The sequence below is a fragment of the Rattus norvegicus genome, chromosome 18 (assembly GCF_021556685.1).
Source record: "Rattus norvegicus strain SHRSP/BbbUtx chromosome 18, alternate assembly SHRSP_T2T, whole genome shotgun sequence".
Taxonomy (NCBI): domain Eukaryota; kingdom Metazoa; phylum Chordata; class Mammalia; order Rodentia; family Muridae; genus Rattus; species Rattus norvegicus.
In genome coordinates, this window is record NC_141551.1 from 34,115,075 (window position 1) to 34,138,103 (window position 23,029).

Here is a 23,029-nt window from a genome sequence, read left to right on the forward strand (position 1 = left end):
ACGAGATCCCGGATCTTAGCGGGATCCAGGGTCGACACGTATCTCACACAGGAGACAGAGGAATCGACCCCGAGCTTCCAAACTCGGGGGTTTATATAGGGGAGGTAAGGGGCATTCGCTCGGTTACACATGATTGGTCAATTCAAATGGTACACAGTTACTTTCGGCGCGAAATGACATCAGCAAGGAGTATGTGTTATCTAGCAGCTCGGCAGGCAGGTAGGGTGGCTCATCTCACTCAGGGGGGTGAAGGAAGGGGAGGGGGTGGCTACGGATGGTCAGTGTCCTTGGGGCTGATAGCTGGTTTGGCAAGTCCTATCTCTGGCTCTCCCTCAGGCACGTCCGGCCCTGCACATACGGACTCTGACAATGAGCAACCTTTATGAAACTCTAGTTCTGCACATTTGGACTCTGACAATGAGTAACCTTTATGAAACTCTAGTTCTACAGTATCTGGCATATATTAAGTTATCTATAACATTTCTATTGTTGCTATGCATTTATTACCTATTTACAAATGTTATATACTGAGAAGACTAGGCTGACTCCATGAGAGGCTTCAAATTGGTAGTTCAGGAAAAGAGGCCTAAATCTCTGTTTCCAAGAACTGGGCAAGTCCAGGCAAGTCCAAGCCTTAGAAGCTGTCCCCATCCCCCACCCCCCTGCCTGAGGCAAAGACAATGGGTCAGCAGCAGTTTCCAGACTTCCCCAGCAACAGTTTCCAGCCCCCACACCGCAGGAATGGTTCTGGTGGAATGTCTCTAGAGATGGAGTAAGATAAAGGTCACCTGCCCCAGAATTTCCCTAAAGTGCTTTAAACATGCCCTGCGAGCTCACTTGGTTTTCTCTCTATCTTGGTAATGGGAGCCCCCAGCATGCTGGGATTCTGCAGAATAAAACACCCTTCGTGTTTATATACTATTTGAATACAGTGTATCATTCTTTGGAAAGTCATAGACCCTTACAATTCCAGTTCAAGCTTAACTGTATATGTGTGCAGAAGGGGGGTTGTCAGGGAGATAGAGTGTATCTGAGAATGAGAGAGGGAAGTGGGGGACACTCCCAGATCCTACTGCAGAAGTGCCGGTATTGAAGCGGTGCTTTCTAAAAGGCAAAGGAACTGCAGGAAAGTTCTCTGAGGAGCTGAGCTTTCCTGAGAGGAAATGAGAATGAAGACCTAGCAGAGAGCTTCAAATGCCCATGCGGTCAAACACAGCAAAGCTGACTGGGATGGGCTACTGCTGAAGCTCAAAGGGAGAAATTTGAAGAGTTATGAGTGTTCTCTCAATTGAACATAGGTAGAAGTTAAGGCCTGAGACCAGAAGAAAAGACTATCCCCACTCCTTTACGATACTCCGTTCATTCTGAGTGTCTTCCTTCCGTCCTTCCTTCTTTCCTCCCTTCCTTCTTTCCTCTCTTCCTTCCGTCCTTCCTTTTTTTGAACTGACATGGAGGAACACTGAAAGACAAACCATACAGACTCCCTGACTCCCTCTTAGGACTTTCAAAGAAGCCATGTCTACATGATAAATAATTATTATCAGGCAGGGCATTCAGACCATGATAGAATCATTGGAGCAAGTATGAAGCCCTAGGTTCAACCCCTTCTTTGTTCCCCCACCCAAAGATTGTTACCCCTCTGTTTAAACATAAGAAAATTAATTAAGTAGATAGAGGGTGTGGGAAAAAAGAGAAAAAGAAAATTTATTTGTGTTGGCGGGGGTGGGGGATAGAGTCTCACATTGTAGTCGAGGATACTGGACTCAAGGTATGCCTCTGGTTTCTCAGTATTAGGATTACAGGTGTGGACCATACACGCAGCTAAAAGATACAAGGAGGAGGAGGAAGAGAAGGAAGAAGAAGAGAAAAGGAGAAAAAGGGAAGAAGAGGAGAAGGAAGAAGTAGAAGAGGAAGAGGAAGGAAAGATAAAGAAGAGAAGGGGGAAGAAAGAAGGGGAAGAGAAAGAGAAGGAAGAAGAGGAGCAGGAGCAGGAGCAGGAGGAAGAGGAGGAGGAGGAAGAGGAGGAGGAGGAGGAGGAGGAGAAGAAGAAGAAGAAGGAGAAGAAGAAGGAGAAGAAGAAGAAGGAGAAGAAGAAGAAGGAGAAGAAGAAGAAGGAGAAGAAGAAGAAGAAGGAGAAGAAGAAGAAAAGAAAAGGAGGAGGAGGAAGATCCAGTTTCTAGTTGCAGCTGTATCCTCACATCACTCACTAGGCAACTTGAGAGAATCTCTTGATCTCTCTGGGCACAGCTGCCTCATCTGCAAGGCATCCTGATTGGTCAGTCAGGGTCATTTTCTCTTGACTTCTTGCCATCCTAGATGAGGTTGGGTGCCCTCAACCCTCTCTTCTCTTAAAGCCTGCTTACCCTGTGGCACAGTAGTTAAGAGCACAGACCACCTTCCCTCCATCTGATGCCACTTGTCTGATGACCTGTTTTCCTGTCTGTCTTAGCATCCTCATCTGGGTGGTTAAGGTAAGGGTGAAGCAGGTGAATCCAGGTAAAGTATTTAGAGTAGTTGCTAACCGAGACAGGGGCCACCCTGCTGTTACATGATGCTATCTCCTACATCACAATGCTTTGCAACTTCACATGAGACATTATTGATAAATCAAAACTGGAACTTCAGCATCATTTAGGGGTGTGGAATGACTACAGGAAATAACAACAGATCTGCCACCATTACTTTTGCCTTTTTTAAAGACCTCCTTGTGTTTCGATTTTCAAAGCATGCGCATGCACACCCCACTCTTTTGTTAACTGGAAGAAACTGAGCCAAAGATTACTGAAGTGCCTCGCATCTCAGAATTCAAGAAGTGATTATTACTTTTAAGACCAGTATTTTATGAGAGGCTGGCTTATCTTTGCAACACAGCTACCATGAAAATGTTTGACCTTCTCAGGAAATACTTATAAAAGTTTAAAACTAAGTATGAGCACTCTGGCATGTTTCTAACTAAGCAAGTTTAAGCTGCTTGTGAAGGGGAGAAAAAAAAGCAAGGAAAGTGGACACGCAAACTCTTTACTGCTTGTCCCTGTGCTGTGACATCAAGGATAGGTCAGCCACAGTGAGGCTGGCAGGCAGTGGCAGTGACAGTGTTAACAGGGCTGGGTAAGGTGATCCCTTGAAACTGGAAGGACTTTGTAGAAGTTTTCAAAGCTTGGCCGTCAGCTGCCCAACCCTTCAGAGGAAAGAAGGCTGGCCAGTTACAAGGAGCAAGCTCCAGCCGAGCCCAGAACTCAAGCAGAGAGTAACTGCAGTTATAGGCACAAGGTTAGTGGCCTCACACACTTCACCAGTGTGCTGACAGCTCTGGAAAAGACAACCCCCACACCTCCACCCCCACACTGCTAGCCCAGGCGCCTCCTTTGTTCAGCCCAAGACATTTCAGCTCTGATAACTGCTGAGGGCCACTGGCCCTCCTGCCAACCAAGCCCACCCCTGATGTCTGCGGTCACACCAGAGCCTGGGTGTAACTGACTTGTGGGGGAGGGGCATCCGAAATGAAACTGTTTCTAAAGCCAGGATTGTTTTGTTTTGGTAACACACACACACACACACACACACACACACACACACGCCTGCCCGTTCACTCACACTGGGCTCTCTGGGTTTCTGTAGGCTGTAATCACAAGCCTGAATTCCTTTCTGCTTCTGCTGAAACCCAGGACAATTGTCAAAGCTACTAAACAGGCCCCAGGACCTCACCTGGTAGGAGGAAGAATGTCTCTGACTAAACTAATCTGGAATGGAGGAACACAGGGAGGCAAAGAGGGGGAACAAGGAGAAGAACGGGACAGAGTTAAGACCAAACAATATTGGGGAGTAGGAACTGGTCTTGTATATTGCTAGAACAAAATAGTGGGACAAGCTCCCCTATGAGAGATAGAAGTCTACATCCGCACGGGAACTGATAAACACTTCACTAAGCTCATCTGTGTTGCTGGAGTTCAGAAGACAAACCGATCTGGGGGTGTGGGGGCGGGGAAGGAAAGGTAGGTAGATATCCTCACAGAAATCATCAGGGCCTTAGACTGAGTTAAGACTGACTGTGCTCCAGGCAGGAGAAAGGATCCCTCCAGCCCCTCCAGTAGAAAAGTAACTCCCTGTCTCAGCTAGACAGCCTTCTTTCCTTGCTAGGGCCCTCCACTCAGGCAAGGAGCAGTCCGTCATTGTGCAGAATTCCCTCTGATCCCTGCAGCAGGAACAAGCTGAGTCTTCTAACCTGCCGCACAGAATGAGTCATTTGACGCTCCCGGAACAAAGTACTTGCAGCTGCCTCCCAAGACACTGCCTCCATGTAGGTGGGACACACCTCTCAGGGCAGTCACATTTTTTTTTCCTCCTTCTTTCAAACAGGCAGGGAGTTCTGATGCTCCCAAAAGACTGGCTCTACCCCTTCGGTTCGGCTGCCCCTACAATGTGGATCCTGCTTCTCCAGGTTGGGACTGGAGTTTTAAAATAAAATGGATGATTTGACGTTACTTGATCTCCTGGAGTGCCCCGTGTGCTTTGAAAAGCTCGATGTTACAGCCAAAGTTCTCCCCTGCCAGCACACCTTCTGCAAACCATGTCTACAGCGGATTTTCAAGGCCCACAAGGAGCTGAGGTGCCCGGAATGCAGGACCCTGGTGTTCTGCAGCATCGAGGCTCTGCCAGCCAACCTGTTGCTGGTGCGTCTGCTGGATGGAGTGCGCTCCGGGCACAACTCGTGGAGAGGAGGCTCCTTTCGAAGGCCTCGAATACTAACCTTGCAGGACAACAGGAAAGCCAAGAGCAGCCCCAGAAGTCTGCAGGCCAGCCCTTTCCGGCTGGGGCCCACTGTCAGGATCCACATGGATGGGGTAAGAGAAATCCTGCTTGCTCACATCATGTGCACTTTGGAGGTTGGCTATGTGTATGCCGAGAGCTAGGAAACAGATTTCCTTCAGTCATGTAGAGACAGGCTTCCCACCAGAGTGCTGGAGGTAGATGACTGCCTAGAAATCAGTTGTGTGAGCTGTGATCACTTTACAGAGACACAACGGGAACTCGGAAGCCTGTCTAACCTATCTGACAATTGGCCTCAGAACCTTTAAGGCTTCCTAGATTGTCTTTAGTTCTTTTCCAGAGGGAGTTGGAATGAGGAAAGCACTTGTAGATGATCGTTCTTGGTCTTTCTCCTGTGCTGTTCAGGAACCAGACCAATATGTGGGAAATGACCTGGGGGGTGAGGAACAAAGAAAAATTGAAAGTTGCTTTTGAGATTTCTGAGATGTTTTCAAAGATCAGGTGTTGCTTGAAATCTGTCTAAATCCCTTGTCTTAAAGTGCTGTTAAGAGGATGCTCATTCATGGTGTGCTTGAAGTACATCTCTCGAGATACTTGATGCGTGAAATCACACAGGAGGGAAGTGTCTATTCGAGTGAACTGATTGATGGCAAAGGCTAGGATTATATAATAGAATCCGTGTGTATGTGAACGCCGCCATTGTGTGTCTACAAAGCAGGAGAACACACAAAATGCGTACCAGGGCAAGGGCTACACTACAGACCCAGTCAAACCATATAGATTACCAAGTAAAGCCTCCTACACTCCTATCTAACCCTGATAGCACATCCTAAGAACATTATCTGGGCCGCTGTGCAAGAGCACAAGTCTGGAGGAGAACTCAGTCCTGTGAGTCCACCCAGATTATTTGCATTGTCATCCCCAGACTCCCTGAACCAAAATGGACATAACACTATGGCTTAGACTATTGGCATACGTAAGTCATCAAAGATGCATTCTTTGAAGCCCTGCCTACAGCAAGCTTTAATGCTAGCAGCACAGTCCCAGGACTGTTCCAGAGAGCTGTAGTGGGTACAAGTTAGTGTTTGGCCCTGGACTCTCTCCTTTCACAGAAGAGGCCTGGAGTGTGCACTATCAGTTATTTCCTAAAAGTTTTCTTCTGAGAGTTCAGTCTCTTGGAGTTCATGCCTTTACGACAACCATGTGGTAGAGTTGTGTGTGTAAGTATTCAAAAATGAGAGCGGGAAGTTGGTGCGGTTTCATCGCTGAAGATTTTTTTTATTGCTGTTGTGCTTGTGTGTGTGAACACATTCCAGAGAAGGGATGGGCGCTCACTCCTCTGGAAGTCTCCTCAATCGATCAGAATCCACAGGCTTCCAAAGGTTAAGTAGGGTGGAGAACAAACTTTATTCAAACAGGCCTTGTTAACAGAGAAAAGCTATCTGTCTCCAGGTTGGCAAATCTCCCTTGAACGCCTAACACCTAGAAGCCTCTTCTCTTCTGTTCCTTAGGAAAGTCTGACTTGCCTTTCAGGAGATACTCATCATCACTGTGGGGATGTTGCCTGGAAGGAGGCAGGTTCCCTGTAATACTTCTGTTTAGGTTTTCATCTTTCCCCCATGTTGCTAAGAAAAGTGACTCCACAGTTATCAAGGAGTTGAACCATGCTAGAGTCACAGAGTATGCTCCTCCACAAGGGAGATAATATGTAAGACATTAAGAAAGTGAGTGTCCTGGGACCTCTTCTTGAGGACTTGGGACATGAAACAAGGGAGACAGTGATATGACTTTGCTACTCCCAAGCTGTCCCGGACCTAGCCCTGTCACTAGGCTGGAACACAGATTCGAGTCCTTGAAGGTTTATACTTTCCAAGAGAATCTGAATTAATAAACATGTTTTTCAAAGAGAGGAGCTGGCAGCCCATCACTAGCACCTCCAATTCATTCATATCTTTCTGTGAAGTATTCATCTCATGCCTTTTGCCTCCTGCTGGGATATGAACAAGCTGATTCCCGGATGTTAAAATGGTGACATTCCACAACTTGTTTCTGCTTGAAAAAAATATAACTATCTTTCCTGTATATATGAGAGCATGAAACCATCATGCCTTCCAGCTCAGTCATTCTGAGAATGGACTTGGAACATCATTCAACCACCCCCCTCTCCCAGAGTTACTTGCCCTCTCTGCTTCAGTTTATCCAACCAAGCCAATAGCCAGTAATATTCGCTCCCCCCACTCCTTCTCTAAGGCACTGTGAAATTATCTTTGCAACATGCTGTATCACCATGGACAACATCTGCTAGGGAAGTGCAAAGCACCATCATTATCGTTAATTTAAACTCTTGGTATGACTTTGGCCAAGCCACTTAAGTTGGCTGGGTCTCAATTTAAAATTCTGTAAAATGGGAAAAATGTATTGTAAAAACAGAGAGCCACCTTAACACCTAACTAATTAGTGCTTGCAAAGCAGTCTGAGAGGCTCAGATGAAAGGCATTGGAAGATCGTTATCATAGTAAACATCACTATTGACTGTTTATTGTGCCCTGCCATTTGTGAGGCATTCTGCAAAAACACGGGAGTTATAGCCCTTGAAGCAAAGCTGAACAGGCATTGTCATTAAACATGAGTCTGTGGTGAACCTGGGGTAACACCAAGTCAAAGTACTCCCCTGAGCAGAGAAAATAATCTGTTGTCATAGGGTACCATTTTGTAAAACACCTCTTTCATAGGCCTCCTTGATAGCCTGGCACTCTGAAGGAGTTCATTTAACTTCCTACCCACAAGCCCAAAGTCTGCTCTGCTCGCCCAGGCTCATCCAGCAAACAAGCTCATCAGGATCCTTCTTGTTGGCTCGAAGAGGCCTGATGCCTGTTGTGCCAGCAAGTATGCTAGGGTGGAGCCAATAGTCACACCTCATGCTGCCAGCCCAAGAGAGAGGAAAAATTAGCCCATTGTGCCTACACATCTAAATCCCTCCCAAGTTGATTGTGTAAAAAGAAAACTTAAGACGTGGCTATGGTCTTTTACGGCATGCAATTATTCCGCCCAGATTAGAAGCTCTGGTGGGTTCCTTATGGTACAAATCCCTTAGCTTCTCAGTCTGCCTCACAATGCAGCCAAGCCAAAGGAACTGCAGGAGCCTGCGAAAAGATTTTGAGTTGCCAAAGAGCAACTCCTTCCTCCTTGTTCAGTTTTATAATATTTCTGAATTAGGGCATGAGATAAAGGTATTGAGAAATTAAAACTCCAAACTCCGAGTCTCCTCCTTCAGAGGTTGTGTATTTTTGACTGAGTCACTTAAACCTCGGGGCCTTCAATTCTTCATCAGCAAATTGAAGATAATAGTAGCACCTACCTCAGAGTGTTGTTGCGAGATATAAGGAGCTGATTCACACCCATTAACTCTTAGGGCACTAACTGGCTCAATAAATATTAGCTGCCATCATTACCCAAGTGACTCAGCACTTTCTACTCAAAACTACCCGCCCTTCCTCACCCCTTTGTGGATTAAGCACCCCCCCAAAAGGATTCTTGGTACCCTGATTATCCGCCGTGTTTGGTTTTCTTCTAAATGCTCTATGGTTCACAGTTCAGGTATATGTTGTTTCAGCACGAGCTGGCTTTGAGGGCTCCATTCCAGAGCCCTTAGGGATCTGTGGGGTCGATGGTCAGAGAGAGCTCACCAGCTTCACTTCTCTGAATAGTTCAAAAAGTTAGTTAAAATTTTAAAACCATATACAGAAAGCAAGAATCTGGTTCACCCCCAAGCAGTGCTGATTCTTCATGAATTTTGCATTTTCTCTTTTCCCTGTCCCACCTCCTTTCTCAGTGCAACTGTCACCAACCTGGGTCTCTCAGGGCTGGACTTCCTACCTGCGTTGTTAAGCACTGTGGCAATCATACCCCAAATCAGCGAGAGCACACCTGCTGTCACCACGCACAGACCAGGTGGCTTTGTCACAGAAACTTCCTCAGCTGTTCTTGCAAGCAATTGAGGAGAGAGAAGAAGAAGAAGAAGAAAAAAAAAAAAGAGATCAGAAAGCACTTGAGGGAGCTGAGGTCAGGCAGAAACTACAAGGTGGCTGTGACTCTTTCTTGGGTCTCAGATGTGTTCTAAGCTGTAATACAGATGGTGGGTTTTGCTAAGTGTACAAAGAACTGAAATCATTCCAGTCCCTGAAAACAGCAGTCGGGTGACACCTGGGACGACCATATGTCGCAGATGGAAGGATTCAAGTATGTAGAGGCTGTGGTTGAGGGACCCAGAGACACCGGTGACTCTCCGGCTTACTCACCTTTATTTGCCAACAACTTTGGAAAAGCACAGGGTCCTGAGGTCACTGGTGTCACCTGCCCTCCATGCACCAGTCGTTAGTTATATCCCATTCTCCTTACCATTGCTAACTGTGCTCATGGATCTCTGGTCAGATGACGCTGCCTTTGGGCTGGGATTTGGCATTTATTAGCTGTGAAACTTTGGGCAAGTCACTTACCGCCAGTAATCCTCAGTTTCTGTATTGTAAAGTAGAGATAATTACGGTATGCATAGAGCATAAGGTCGTTATGAAGTTAAAACGTGATGCTGCGTATTGAGAGCTCATCCTAAGTGCCTGGTACCCAACAGGTGCTAAGACGCATTAGCAACAGTGAATGATAAAGCATCAGCCACAGAAAAGACTGCTGGGAGCAAGGCCCTCTAAAAGAACTGAGCAATGAACTCATGGAGACCGAAGCATGCGCAGGGTCTACGGGTCTGCACCAGGCTCTCTGCATATATAATATAGCTTTTCTTTTAGTACTGTGATGAGACTCCTGAAAGTCTAAACAAGTGGGTACCTTCTCTTGGGGCTCTTTATTCTTCTGTTGGCATGGGTGTCCAACTTCAATATGGTAGTTTTCCTTGTTCGCACTACTTCTTGTTAAGTTCTGTTCTTACATCCAGATGCCTGCTGCAGGGGGCTCTGCACTGTTTCAGTGAGTCCAGTGTTACATGACCTGCTCCGGCTGGTTAAAGGTGTCTGGCTCATTCCTCAGGAGAGCCCTCAGCTCTAAGGCAGGTGGGTGGGGCATGAGGTTCTTCTTAGTTGACGTCAATTATCCACCACAAGGGAAACACCACTTTGGGAATTAGCATATGCATATTTTTGTGTTGTTTTCCTTTCTGCTTACAAAAGATTGCTACACATGTCTCATCATACTGTAAAGAGGTTTGCCAGAGAAAGTACTTGTGTTGCTTATTACCCATGAAGAGTAGCCTCATCTGACCCATTCCAGGGTTCTGCTATCTTTTGCATTCTTTTCATTTTTGCTTAGTCCAGCGACCAGCCTTTCACATGTGTGCATTATAAACCCTTAATGAGTGTCCCACAGAGTTCCAGAGTCAAACCACAAAACTATAAACCTCACTTCAGAATGCTGTTGAGATTTCAAAAGACTTTAACCTCTAATGAACTGGGAATCTCCAAGTGGGAGGTTGTAATAAAAACCATTCCCAAACTCCTCTTCCCCTTTCTGTCCTGTGCTGGGGATTGAACCTAGGGCCTTGCATACACCTAGCAAGTGTTCAGTTCCTGAGCTCCCTCCCCTCACTCCCACCCCATCCTTTCTTGTTCATTTTATTTATTTGAGGGAAAGGTCTTGATAAATTGCCCAGCTCATTTTGAGTCTAACCCACAGTCCAGATGGGCCTTGAGCCCCCAGTCCCATTGCCTCAGCCTCCAAGCAGCCAACATTACAGGCTTGGGGAAATAGGGTGAACTCATTCCCCACATCTCCACAGTACTGCGCCACATTCTTGTCAGGACCTTAGCAATAGAACAAACTTGAAGAAGCGCTGCCTCAGAGTTCACATGCTCAGTCATGACACAGACCTTAGTGTTAAGCAGCTCTGAAACCCACGATCTCCATCCTTTGCGGGATTTCCTTTCTACTGGTTTCTAGCCACAGGAGCTATGGTAACCAACACAGCACAGTAAGCGTATTACTTTCCCAGGGCTAAGTCTCCACCCCTAACTGGCTGGAAACCCAGCTATCAGCATATAAGAATACAAACCCAGGTATAACATGTGTCTGTGTATAAATTAGACATTGATTGTAAGATGGCATCCATTGTAAGACACATTGTATTATTATGACGTATAGGGGAAAAAAGAAACATAACCAACCATATTAGCCATGAATTGTATGACACGTCCAGTTTTAAGAATGCTGGAGGGGTGCTAAATGCAGTATTGCCTCATTCTATTTATATAAAGTTCCAGAATTATGAACTATGAATTATGATTTGGAGGCTAATAAAAATGTTTAGTGTAATTGTATGGAGCTCTACCAAAATTCACCATCTTTTTCTACTTAAATGGATGCATCTACATGTATGTTATAATTCAATAAAGTTGATTAAGACAAAGAAGACACAGGGCTGGGGATTTAGCTCAGTGGTAGAGCGCTTACCTAGGAAGCGCAAGGCCCTGGGTTCGGTCCCCAGCTCCGAAGAAAAGAACCAAAAAAAAAAAAAAAAAAAAAAAAGACAAAGAAGACACAGACTTAAACATACTGAGAATGTCAGGTAATGAGGTAGATCATTTTTGAGGGGAATGAAGCTTGGTCAATCTGAAGAAACTTTGCACAAGATAGGCGTTTTTAGAGATCGAAGGAGAATGGGGTCGAGGGATGAGAAGGCAGGGTCTGACCTGCACATAGGCTGCAAGGAAAGGCAGACAGAGATGTGCTGAATTCGAACAGTAGCTGGGAGGGAGGAAACAGATGGAGAGGAGGCAGGATGCCCTGCCTTCTTATCCGGTGGAAGGTGTATGTCAGTTGCTCCCCGTAATAAAGTCACTCCGACAGCCATGCCAAACCGGCTACATGTCAGCATGTGGCCTTGCAGCTACATCAGTAGAGACTTGATGGATGTGATACAGCTAAATGAGACGGGGTGCTCCAAGGTGATGGCTAAGCACACTGGGAAATGGAGAAGCAGCAGAAAGCAGAGCCAATCTTCAGTCTTCCCATGGTCCTGTCACCAAGTAAACCCAGAGCATAGGAACGCCAGCCACAGCACCCAAAACATTAGTGACAGAACAGCACAGGACATAGTCCTTTGTGTGCAGCTTCCTGCAGCTTGGTCTTTGTCAGCATCAGCAGTAGTGCTGATTCACAGCCCCAGAGCCCCAGCACAGAAGCCGGAGTACTCAGTGCCTGCCACACACCGGCCCTGTCCTGCCAAGTCACAAGAAATGCTCACTGAATTCAACTCAGATCTCTGTCAGTTCTTCAGCCTTTCTTCAAGATACCAAGGTTTGCCTCATCTTTCAATACTGTGCTCAGAGCCCCTCGTCTACAGCCTCACCCCTGGTAGGATCTCCAGAATGTTTATTGAAAGTTGGAGTAAATAAATGGATGAGTTCATGTGTCTGGTAGACTTTCTGGAACCAAGGGCTAACTCCTCTTGGGGCAGGAATGAGTCCTTCATGAATTAAGCTATTACAGAGCTATGTGAGGAATGAGCTGCACACTACATTAGGTGCAAAGCACATGGAGCCTGAATTGCTCTTGACGTGAGTCACCTCCTTAAATACCTTTCTGATGGATGAACATCACTCTGTTAAAAACATGGTGGGGTCAGGCTCACAATCCCTTGGGTCATGGATCGCAAACCTGAAGACAGGAACTGCCCCTCTCCACAAAGCTAACCTCCTTGGTTGCATACCACGAGTCCACACGCACTCCTTGGTTCTCGGTAGACATGTTTCATCCGAGTTAATTGGCGTTAGTCGCAGAAAGGACTGGGCTCCAAAATAATGTGCCCGTGAGTTACAGGGTGAACTGATCTGACTTCCACTATCACTGTGGACAAGCACACGGCTGGGGGCCTCAGTTGCTGCCCAAATCCTAACTTTAGCAGACATGGTGTTATGCCTGCATGTGTGGCCCTTCTGTGTTCTTTGCTCGGCAGCACAGACAGCATTCCTCTTCTGCAACCACAGTCACTCTCTATCTCTAGAACTTTTCCATCATCTCAACAGGAAACTGTGGACCCACTGTAGTTCTCAGTCCCCCCCTAGCACCTGGTGTGTGCATAGGCCTCCCCACCTCTCGTGTGTGTGTGTGTGTGTGTGTGTGTGTGTGTGTGTGTGTGTGTTTAATGTTTTATTTCATGTATATTGGTGTTTTGCTTGCATGTATGTCTGTGTGAGGTGTTGGATCCTCTGAAACTGGAGTCACAGACACTTGTGTGCTACCCTATGGGTGCTGGGAATTGAATCCAGGTCCCTCAGAAAAGCAGCCAGTGTTCTTAACCACTAAGCCATCTCTCCAGCCCGAGACCCTGTCTTAAAGGAAGTAGATGGCCTTCCTAAGGGTCATGCCTGGGGTTTCCTCTGAGGTTTCCTCTGGCTTCCACGCGCATGCACAGGTACTCACTCATGCATCCACACAATAAATAAAATGACAATCCTGGTGCCACTTGGCGCATAAATCAAGAAAACTTCTAGGAATTACCTACCACAGGGCCTGATGGGTAGTGAGCTCTTGTAGGCACTGTACTTTAGTCTTTCTCTTTGGCTTCAGTTAAGACGAAAGCAAATGAGGCACGACCCTTGTCCTCAAAGAGCCTTACACACTAGCCACCGCGAGGAATTCATACTTCCTAAAAGTAGCACTGAGTGCTAACGTAACAGGGGAGGGACCGGTCCACTCTGCCAACACGGTCCATGTAGAGAGTACCTCTCCAGTGTCATTCCTGGGGCAAAACACTTCAACCCACAGATTCTCATTTGATGTGTTTTTAATTTTAAGAAATGAATTTATTGTTATGTATTTAGATATTTTGCCTGCAATGTATATCTGTGCACCATATGTATGCATACGGTGCCTGCACAGGCCAAGAGAGGGAATCAGGTCCTCTGGAACTGAAGCTACAGACAGTTGTGAGCCACTTGGTAGGCTCTAGGAATTGAATCCAGGCCCTCTAGAAGAGCAGCCAGTGCTCTTAATCACTAAATCATCTCTCTAGCCCAAAGACTCCCAATCTACATGCAGCCACAGACATGCGTGCTGTCGAATCTCTATATTGAATATAGTAGCCCCAGGCTCAGCTGGTGTGGATATTGTTTTTATAGAGAATATGATTACAGGTCAAATTTTAGCATCCCTGTGCAGTAGCTGTGGGGAGTTCAGAGAAGTGATTGAGTTGAATCTTTTTTTTTTTTTTTAAATCCACATGGTTTGGGTCACTAATCATCTAAGCCCTGATAGACGACAGTAAGCCAACAAACTTCAAAACACACCGAGACATATATGCTAAGTATTGAGTCCTGTACCTACAGCCCCAAGGCTTCCGGCCTTGGAGAATGTGTCTTTGGTTATCATTCACAGTCAAGAGAAAGAGTCTAAATAACTTAGAGCATTTGGTATAGCCCTTCCCCCAAAAGCTAATAAGAGGATACCACCCTGGAGGAGAAATAAAGCAGATAATCCCAGAGAGCTCAAAACAGACCACCCAAGCTGAAGACATTCATCCAAGGGACAGACAGGAGAGCAAAAATGTGACTTTTTCCTAGTCAGCAAGTTGACCCCACATAGCTGTCTGAAACTCACTCTGAGGTCTATGTAGCCTTCATTCCTCTGGGAAACAAGTCCTCTGCTTACACCCCAGGTCAGTCTTATGTGCCTCCTGAGATTCCCGGGGTTCCCTGTTGCACTCTACTCTTTCCCAATGACCTTAAACTCTGCAAGTAAGAAAGTGTCCTATCTCCCTCCCTCTCTAGCACAGTCTCTCCACTGTAACCAACACTCACTAAATAGTTAATTTGAATGCCTAATGCTTGCCACTCTGTAGGAAACTACATTCAGATTTATCAGCCTCAAGGCTGGAGAGCTACCAGAAAGCCAACCATTTTGCTCCCAGAATCAGTACCAGCTGCTGTCTGGTTGACTGGTGTTTCTTGACTTCAGGCCAGGTGTGCTAGCATAGCATGTAAGTGCTTGCAGAAGATTCAAGGGTAATGGGATTTCAGAAAGTAAAAACAAAAGAAAAGAAAAAGAAAGAGAGAAAAGAACTCAAACCAGAATGGAGCAGATTGCAAGAAGAATGCCAGTGACTGGCATGGCTTCTGAGGAGGTCGCCCTGGTTTTTGCAGAACTGGGAATGATATCGCCATACACATCAGAGTATTTTAATTGGTTGCCAAGGCAATGTGACTGAATCACTGGGCACAGAACAGGAATAGAACCGTGCAGGGTTGTGTTCAGGAACGGTGTTTATCTGAAATATTAACAAGCAGCCTGGATATGAGAAACCCTGGGTGACAATAAATCTTATTTGGGACTTTGGATAAATAAGAGAAGGGGAGCATGGAAGGAGAAAAGTTCCCCTCCCTCCTCTCTGGAGAAGCACAGCAGTGATCTTCCAAAGCTCAAGTGTCTCCTTGGAATGAATTCCAGTGGACTGAGAAAATCCAAGACATTTGTCTCTGTGCTTAAAGGAAGGCGGAATGGGATGGGAGGGTGGAAAGAGACGCCATTTTTGTTTTCTTATGTTGAGGGTTAGGGCAGGGGGAGAAGTTCAAGACAAGATTTCTCTGTGTAGCCCAGGCTATCCTGGAACCTGTTTTATAGACCAAGCAGGACTCAAACTCAGAGATTCGCCTACCTCTGCCTCCTGAGTGCTGGGGTTAAAGGGTGGGCCACCATGACCCAGCTTTATTTTTGTTTGCTGAGGTCTGCGTTTTTCCACAAGTTAGGTTGGAGGTGGGATGTGGTGCCTTCCTACCTTCTGCTAGTCTCATCTCAAGACCTGGAAAGGGGAACAAAATTAGTCAAGGCAAGTGTTGACAAGTGTTGACTAATGTGTGACTACTTGAGAAATGGTAGGTGGACTAGAAAAAGAAGCAGGAAAGGGGTTGAATGCTATGGTTAATCGTGGCCTTGCCAATGACTGGAAGCATACAGTATGTATCATATTCCAGGCAATGTGCAAAATAAACATGTTCTCTACTCCCTCCACTATTCCCTGGAGGTCTACAGTCAGTCTCTCTCTCTCTCTCTCTCTCTCTCTCTCTCTCTCTCTCTCTCTCTCTCTCTCAGCTAAAACAAAAACAGCTAATTAGTGGCAGAGCCAGGACTTGAACCTGATCTGCCTGAATCCAAGGCACTGGGCACTTAGCAGGGAAACCACAGGGACCAGGACCCATGGGATGGTTTCCTGGAACCCTGTGGCACATATACAATTTGCCACTGCTGGTCGCTTCCTGCTGGTACCTAATTCTCCATGCTAATGCTTCTCAGAAACTTCCAGAGAGTGATTCAATCCTTAGCTATTTCAACTCCATGGCAATGATGTGTTTGGTCTTAACTAGGACTGCCTGATCAGAAATTTAAGAATTTCAATCTTAAATAAACAAGTCTAGGTAAGTAGAGAAGAAAAAGAAGGATAAAGGAGAGAGATTGGAAGGATGAGTGGGAGGTCTGGAGCTTGGGGTTGGGGGAGTCAAGTACAAAGAGAGCAAGAGGAAAGCCAATAGGAAATCAGATGTTCAAGGATGGGAAAATGGGGGGAGATATTTTATTGGTAGATATGACAAGTACTGTCTCAGAACTAGTCTGCCTTCCCCAAAATATAAACAGAGTTAGAGCAAAATATTTATGTTACATTCCCTACAGAAACCTGTCATCTGCACAGATGGCAGGAAGCCAAGACTGAACGTCAGGAAACTCAGCTACCAACCCTGTCTCAGCCAAAAAAAAAAAAAAAAAAAAAAAAAGCAACCATGGACACAAAATTCATCAGAGCACTGCCAAACCTTGGCAACAACTATGACTTGGGGGAAAGTTTCAAATTCTCATTCTGAATATTCTAGCATTCCAAATTTAAAGTCTTCCCCTTTCAATTTTAGAGAACATGCAAAAGAAACAGAAATATCTGTATACATATCATTTTAAGGAGACTTTTAATGTAAAGGTCCTCAGGTAAAAAACAAAAATAGCTGCAATCTCAAAGCCTTCCAGTTTTTAAGGGCCTGGGATCATTTAAACCACAGAGCAATAGCTTTTCACAACAGAAAAACTAAGGCTCAGGAGAAGTAAGACATTTGTCTAAGGCCACTCACATACACTGACTGCAGTGCCACATACTAGACCAATAGTTCTCAATCCCTGGGTCTCAACCCCCTGGGGTCACAGCAGTAGCAAAATTACAGTTATGAAGTAGCAACAAAAATAATTTGATGAGTAGGGAGTCACCACAACATGAGGAACTAGCTGTATTAACTAGTCATAGCATTGGGAAGGTTGAGAATGACTGCTCTAGACCCCTACACTAGGGGGTTCCTGGTGAATCTCTGCTTACCTGTACAGAGAGCATGTGTAATACATAGGTGTTTACTTACCATGCATTTGTGTATTTCTTTCAAGTCTCCTTACTAGTTTAAACCTTCCCAACTACACACTCAAGGTCTATGTAAGTTATCTCATTCTTATATTCTGGAATTTGACATCTAAAAGAGATCTTGAGGGTCCTCTAAAGCCAGTTGACTCTCTCTCTCTCATACCTCAATCCTCTCTTTGGCTTCCAGAGAAAGGTCCACTTCCAGGACCTATTCCCTCCACCCACCTCTGGAGAACAATGAGAAATGTCTTAGTCACAAAACACATCTGCCCCATCTTAAATAGGAACATATGACTTTTTAAAGGCAGCTCAAAACAGGTGCATTTTATTGCCAATAATATCTTATTCTCCATTTTATTGTTTTTTCAAACTGAAGATTTCAGTGAGTTCACCCAGTGAGCTAGTTTTAAGTATTATTGACACAGGGGTAGTATAGAGCAATGGTTGAGAGTGGTGGTGGGGGCTGTGTGTGTGTGTGTGTGTGTGTGTGTGTGTGTGTGTGTGTGAAGGTGGAGGAGTGTCAAAGTAATCATAACTGGCTTTATATTCCCTCTCTTCTTGTTTATTAAGAATGGGGGTAACATCCAACACACCACACATAAGTTCTCAGAAATAACCAATATAGTCAAGGACTAGCCTGTGTTCCTGATTTTTATTTTATTTTATTTTTTGCCATACCTTCTATACAAGTATTCATCTCACTTCACTGTATGCACTTGGTCCAAAGTCCAGTTAGTTTCTGTTTAAAAGCACCCACTATTAACCATGCTGCGGTTTCGCTGCTAAAGATCCCGAATGGCCCCACACTGGGTGGGACACACTGAGTTCCTCCAACAAGAAGTGTCACACTCCTAAGAGAAGCCTTTTTGACATCCTTCGCTTGTGAAGAGCCTCTGGCCATATCAAACCGTGCTTAAACACCTTAACAGGAATACTAGTCTTCAAAGCCTTTTAGGAGAAAAATATTTTTAGTTTCTGCTAGTCAGGCTCTGCTTCCCCTCCCATAGCAGCATCTTCACGGGATCCTGAGAGGGGAAGCAAGCAGTATGGCTGGAAATGAAAGAGACCTCAGGCGCAAGAGAACTCAGATGGCATTGAAAACAGAATCTTGGGAGGCAGCTTCTTTAATAAAGGAACAAAGATTACTTAAACTTTTGGGAGGTTGGTAGAGGGATCTCATGATGAGTGTACATTATTGACTGGGCCCACAGCACTGGTGATGCCTCATTTGCATAAAAAAGAATTCTAGCAACTGCTGGATGTGTCCATATAAGGGGAGAGGAAGTTTAATCTGTCTACCTGCTTTGTGATCTCCTCTAGTAGATGAAGGTGGGGGTGAAGGGCTATGAACATCAGGACACACAGGTCCAGGACAGTGGGGGAGTGATCCTACTCTTGCCAATCTTAGGACGAGATTTCCAGGATTTGGACACACCTCAACGGATCCTGTTTCTCCAAGTACCATGGCTCCCTGGCCCCACAGATTTCCATTTTGGAAAGCGTGTGTGTAGAAGACTACTATAAATTAAGTGCAGTGAAATGAAGAAATTCTGCATTTCAATAACAATAGCCACTGATATTCATCAGTTACGAAAACCTACACTGAATACTCTCTGCAAACTGGACAGTAAACTAGGCATAAACTAGGCACTAGGAGATAGCCATGAACAAGACAGATTGATACTTGCTCTATTAGGAAATGTAGAAAGAATAACACATACACACATGCGTGCATGCTCACACAAACATCTGAGGTCTCACTTGGTGTTCTTACATAAGAACACTGTCAGGGTATGGGGACATCATCTGGGGAACAGAGGGGGAACAATAAGGATGTGCCAGCTGCCACCTGGCTCTGAAGCTTAGTCCTTGGGGTGAAACTCTGGGAGATGGTTGATAAATTCTACTAAAGGTGATAGGTCTGGTATGTTTATACCCCACCCCCACCCCAACCCTGTCTATGATGTCACCCTTGGGAGCAAAACAGGCTCTAGAAAGAAAAGAGTTCCAAAAATTACAGGAATTGACCATAGAAAGTGGGCACACACAAGGAGCAAGTGAATATATTTGGGGCACAGACACAATAAATCAATCTTTAAAACAGCAAATGTAGTCTGAATAAAGTATACTTTTAGTTAATAACTCATAAATGCTGGTTTATTAATATTAAATCTACCAATCTGGACATAAAACATTAGCCATAGGTGTGGTTATATACAGGCTATATAAGACATTTTTGTGTTTCCCTAGTTATTTTTTGTGATTCTAAATATTTTTTTAAAGCAACAGACTAGAAGATACAAAATGTAAGAAGATATAAATAAGATATAAACAAGAAAATATGCCCAGCGGTAGTGGCGCACACTTTTTATCCCAAGAGTCAGAGTCAGGTGAATCTCTGAGTTTGAGGCTAGGCTGGTCTACAGAGCTAGTTCCAGGACAGCCATGACTTCTGTTTCAGATGAAAACACTTATTTACACAGTACAGAATACCATGCCGGTAACTGTTGACAGCTTTCAACTGCATGCTAATAGTAGTATTTCTTCTGCACACAGACAACATTATTCTAAGACTTTCTGAATTTCATTGGTGGTTTTAATGAATACACAGTTGTCTATCTTCATTACTCTTTTAAGGAAACCTATATCTTAGCTGGGTCTATCAAATATCACTCCTTTCTTTTTTTTTTCTTTTCTTTTTTTTTTTTTTTCGGAGCTGGGGACTGAACCCAGGGCCTTGTGCTTGCTAGGCAAGTGCTCTACCACTGAGCTAAATCCCCAACCCCATATCACTCCTTTCTATCTGTTAGTCTGAACTTTGATTATTAATGTCCTTGAGCTAGTGTACTCATGCTGGGTGTGTGTGTGTGTGTGTGTGTGTGTGTGTGTGTGAGAGAGAGAGAGAGAGAGAGAGAGAGAGAGAGAGAGAGATCATTCTTGAAGTTTATACAGCCTCTTAAATCTGTAGATTGATGTCTGTATTTGTGATGGGAAGAAAACTAGCTCCCCAAAGGTTCCCATCTCTTAGTCCCCAGTAAACAATCCACGTTAACATTGTAGATTAATTTAGGTCACTACAGATGACCCCAAGTGAAAAGATCATCATGGGTTATCCAGGGAAACCTGGTAGAATCAGCTATGTTTACACAGTAGGAGATGCAGACAGGAGAGGTTGTCAGAGTGTTCTGATGTTGAAGGACTCAGCCTACTTATGCTGATTTTGAAGGTGAAGAAAGGGAGCCCAAGAATGCAGACAGCTCCTGAAAGCTGGAAGCTTCAAGGAGATGAATTCTCCCCTAACGTCCCCTGCCACCATCTTAAAGTCAGCCCAGTGATACTCTTGTAGAATTTCTGTAGAATTCCAGAAATGGCAGACAAAGTTCTGTTGTTCTAAGCCAGCAACTTGTTATAACAGCTACAGAGAGTTCGCACGGTGCTTTCCAAAAGTCCTGGGAAATTCTTCCAACACGATCCCTACATAGTAACTTTTACTTGCATTCTATCCTCCATATCTCTCGACCAATCTTAAATCTTTCATATATTTTTACTTTGGTGGTTACTTAAGAATTAGCAGCTTCTGATTCTACTATAAATTAACTCATATATTTATCCCTATAAATAATGTGTTTATAAATGCAATTGAGTTATATTATGTTCACATTTAAAAGAAATTTGTGTGGTTCCGTTGTGTTCAAGTCTCTCCTAAGCTATGTTTCTCTACCCTCTCAAACTGTCGTCCCACAAACATGGAACAGGTAATCCAGTTTGTTGAGTCAAGTCAGCAGTTTGTAAAGGACTCGATTCAGCTGGTTAAAAGATGCACCAAACTTGATAAAAAAGAACTCCATGGCCATAGTGATAGGATTTGCTATCATGGGATTCACTGGCTTCTTTGTGAAACTGATCCACATCCCCATTAATAACATTATTATGGGTGGCTGATTCCCTTCTCATCATGGAGCTAGTGAACCAATGACGGGATGACAAGCTCATGAAGTAAAATGTTACCTGGGGGAAAAAAGAAATTTGTACTTCTACTCAATATTTTAAGCTTGAGATTTCCGTTTTAGAAATGCAGTGAAATATTTTGGTCAAAATTATTATTTTTTATTTTTTATACTTTGGGTTGCTATGGCTATGATGAAACACCAAAACCAAAAACAGTCTGGTGAGGAAGCGTTATGCTTCCACATCACTGCTCATCATCGAAGGAAGTCAGGAAAGGAGCTCAAGTAGGGTTGGAACCTGGAGACAGGAGGATATGCAAAGGCACATGGAGGGGTGCGGTTTACTGGCTCCACGCGACTTGTTCAGCCTGCTTTCTTATAGAACCCAGAACCACCAGTCCAGGGATGGCACCACCCACAATAGACTGGGCCCTCCCCCATAAATCACTAATTAAGGAAATATCTTTTAGTTGGATCTTATGAAGGCATTCTCTCAGTTGACTCTCTGATGTCTGACTCTCTCTCCCTCCTCTTTGATGACTCTAGCTTGTGTCAACTTAACACAAAACTAGACAGCGCAATAGTCATCTGTTGAAGTCACTTTTACTACTTTTCTCTTCAGTCTATCAACCCAGTTCTGACCAAACATGCTATTAGAACCCTCTTAATTAGCATAACACATAAGGATTTTCTGATTATTAATAAATGTGTGTTTATGTAGATTTATTTACTTGTTTTGAAAATGGCTGTTTTTTATCTTAGATTCCAAATGTCTCATGCTTAAGCCTGAATTTTACTTTCATTAAAGTTATTAAATTAAAGAAAGAGGAGGAAGAGGTGGAGGAAAGGAAGATAGGAAGGAAGGAAGGAAGGAAGGAAGGAAGGAAGGAAGGAAGGAAGGAAGGAAGGAAGGAAGGAAGAGAACTGACTGGAATAGAAATAGTGAAGGGCTTGGAAGAGATATTAGAAGGACCCATGAGCATCACATACATAGGCACACACACACACACTCACACACACACTCATACACATACACACACTCTCACACATTCACACACACTCACACACATACACACACTCTCACACACTCACACACAGACACACACACTCACACACACACTCATACACATACACACTCTCACACACTCACACACACACATTACCTCCCCCTCACACACACACATACACACACTCTCACACACTCACACACAGACACACACACTCACACACACTCATACACATACACACTCTCACACACTCACACACACATTACCTCCCCCTCACACACACACATACACACACTCTCACACACTCACACACAGACACACACACTCACACACACACTCATACACATACACACTCTCACACACTCACACACACAATACCTCCCCCTCACACACACACATACACACACTCTCACACACTCACACACAGACACACACACTCACACACACACTCATACACATACACACTCTCACACACTCACACACACAATACCTCCCCCTCACACACACACATACACACACTCTCACACACTCACACACAGACACACACACTCACACACACACTCATACACATACACACTCTCACACACTCACACACACTCACACACAGACACACACACTCACACACACACTCATACACATACACACTCTCACACACTCACACACACTCACACACACAGACACACACTCACACACACACTCATACACATACACACTCTCACACATTCACACACACACATTACCTCCCCCCTCACACACACATACACACACTCTCACATACTCACACACACACTACCTCCCCCCCACACACACACCACCACCACCACCACCACCACCACCACCACTATCACCACCCCAGAAATGATTACAACTTGCAATGTGTCTGCTGACGTCAAGCATCACAAAGTAAAAGACAAAAAGAC

The 23,029-nt window shown here is 44.7% G+C and overlaps 1 protein-coding gene, 1 long non-coding RNA gene and 1 pseudogene across 3 annotated transcripts in view; 2 read left to right on the forward strand and 1 right to left on the reverse strand.

The window, feature by feature from the left end:
* Positions 1–23,029, reverse strand: part of LOC147999758 (uncharacterized) — an 88,023-nt gene that overhangs the window by 9,856 nt on the left and 55,138 nt on the right. The gene's annotated exons all lie outside the window — the stretch shown is intronic.
* Positions 3,183–23,029, forward strand: part of Sh3rf2 (SH3 domain containing ring finger 2) — a 101,127-nt gene continuing 81,280 nt past the window's right edge. The window contains exons 1-2 of one of the 2 annotated variants that reach the window (XM_087592846.1): positions 3,183–3,270; positions 4,357–4,841. In XM_087592846.1, the coding sequence (XP_087448972.1) occupies positions 4,464–4,841 (378 nt within the window). In that variant the 5' untranslated portion in view covers positions 3,183–3,270; positions 4,357–4,463. Of the gene's footprint in view, positions 3,271–4,329; positions 4,842–23,029 lie in introns of those variants that run through there. The other variant, NM_001034187.2, reaches the window with a different exon arrangement.
* LOC147999759 (protein transport protein Sec61 subunit gamma pseudogene) lies at positions 20,837–21,159 on the forward strand (annotated as a pseudogene).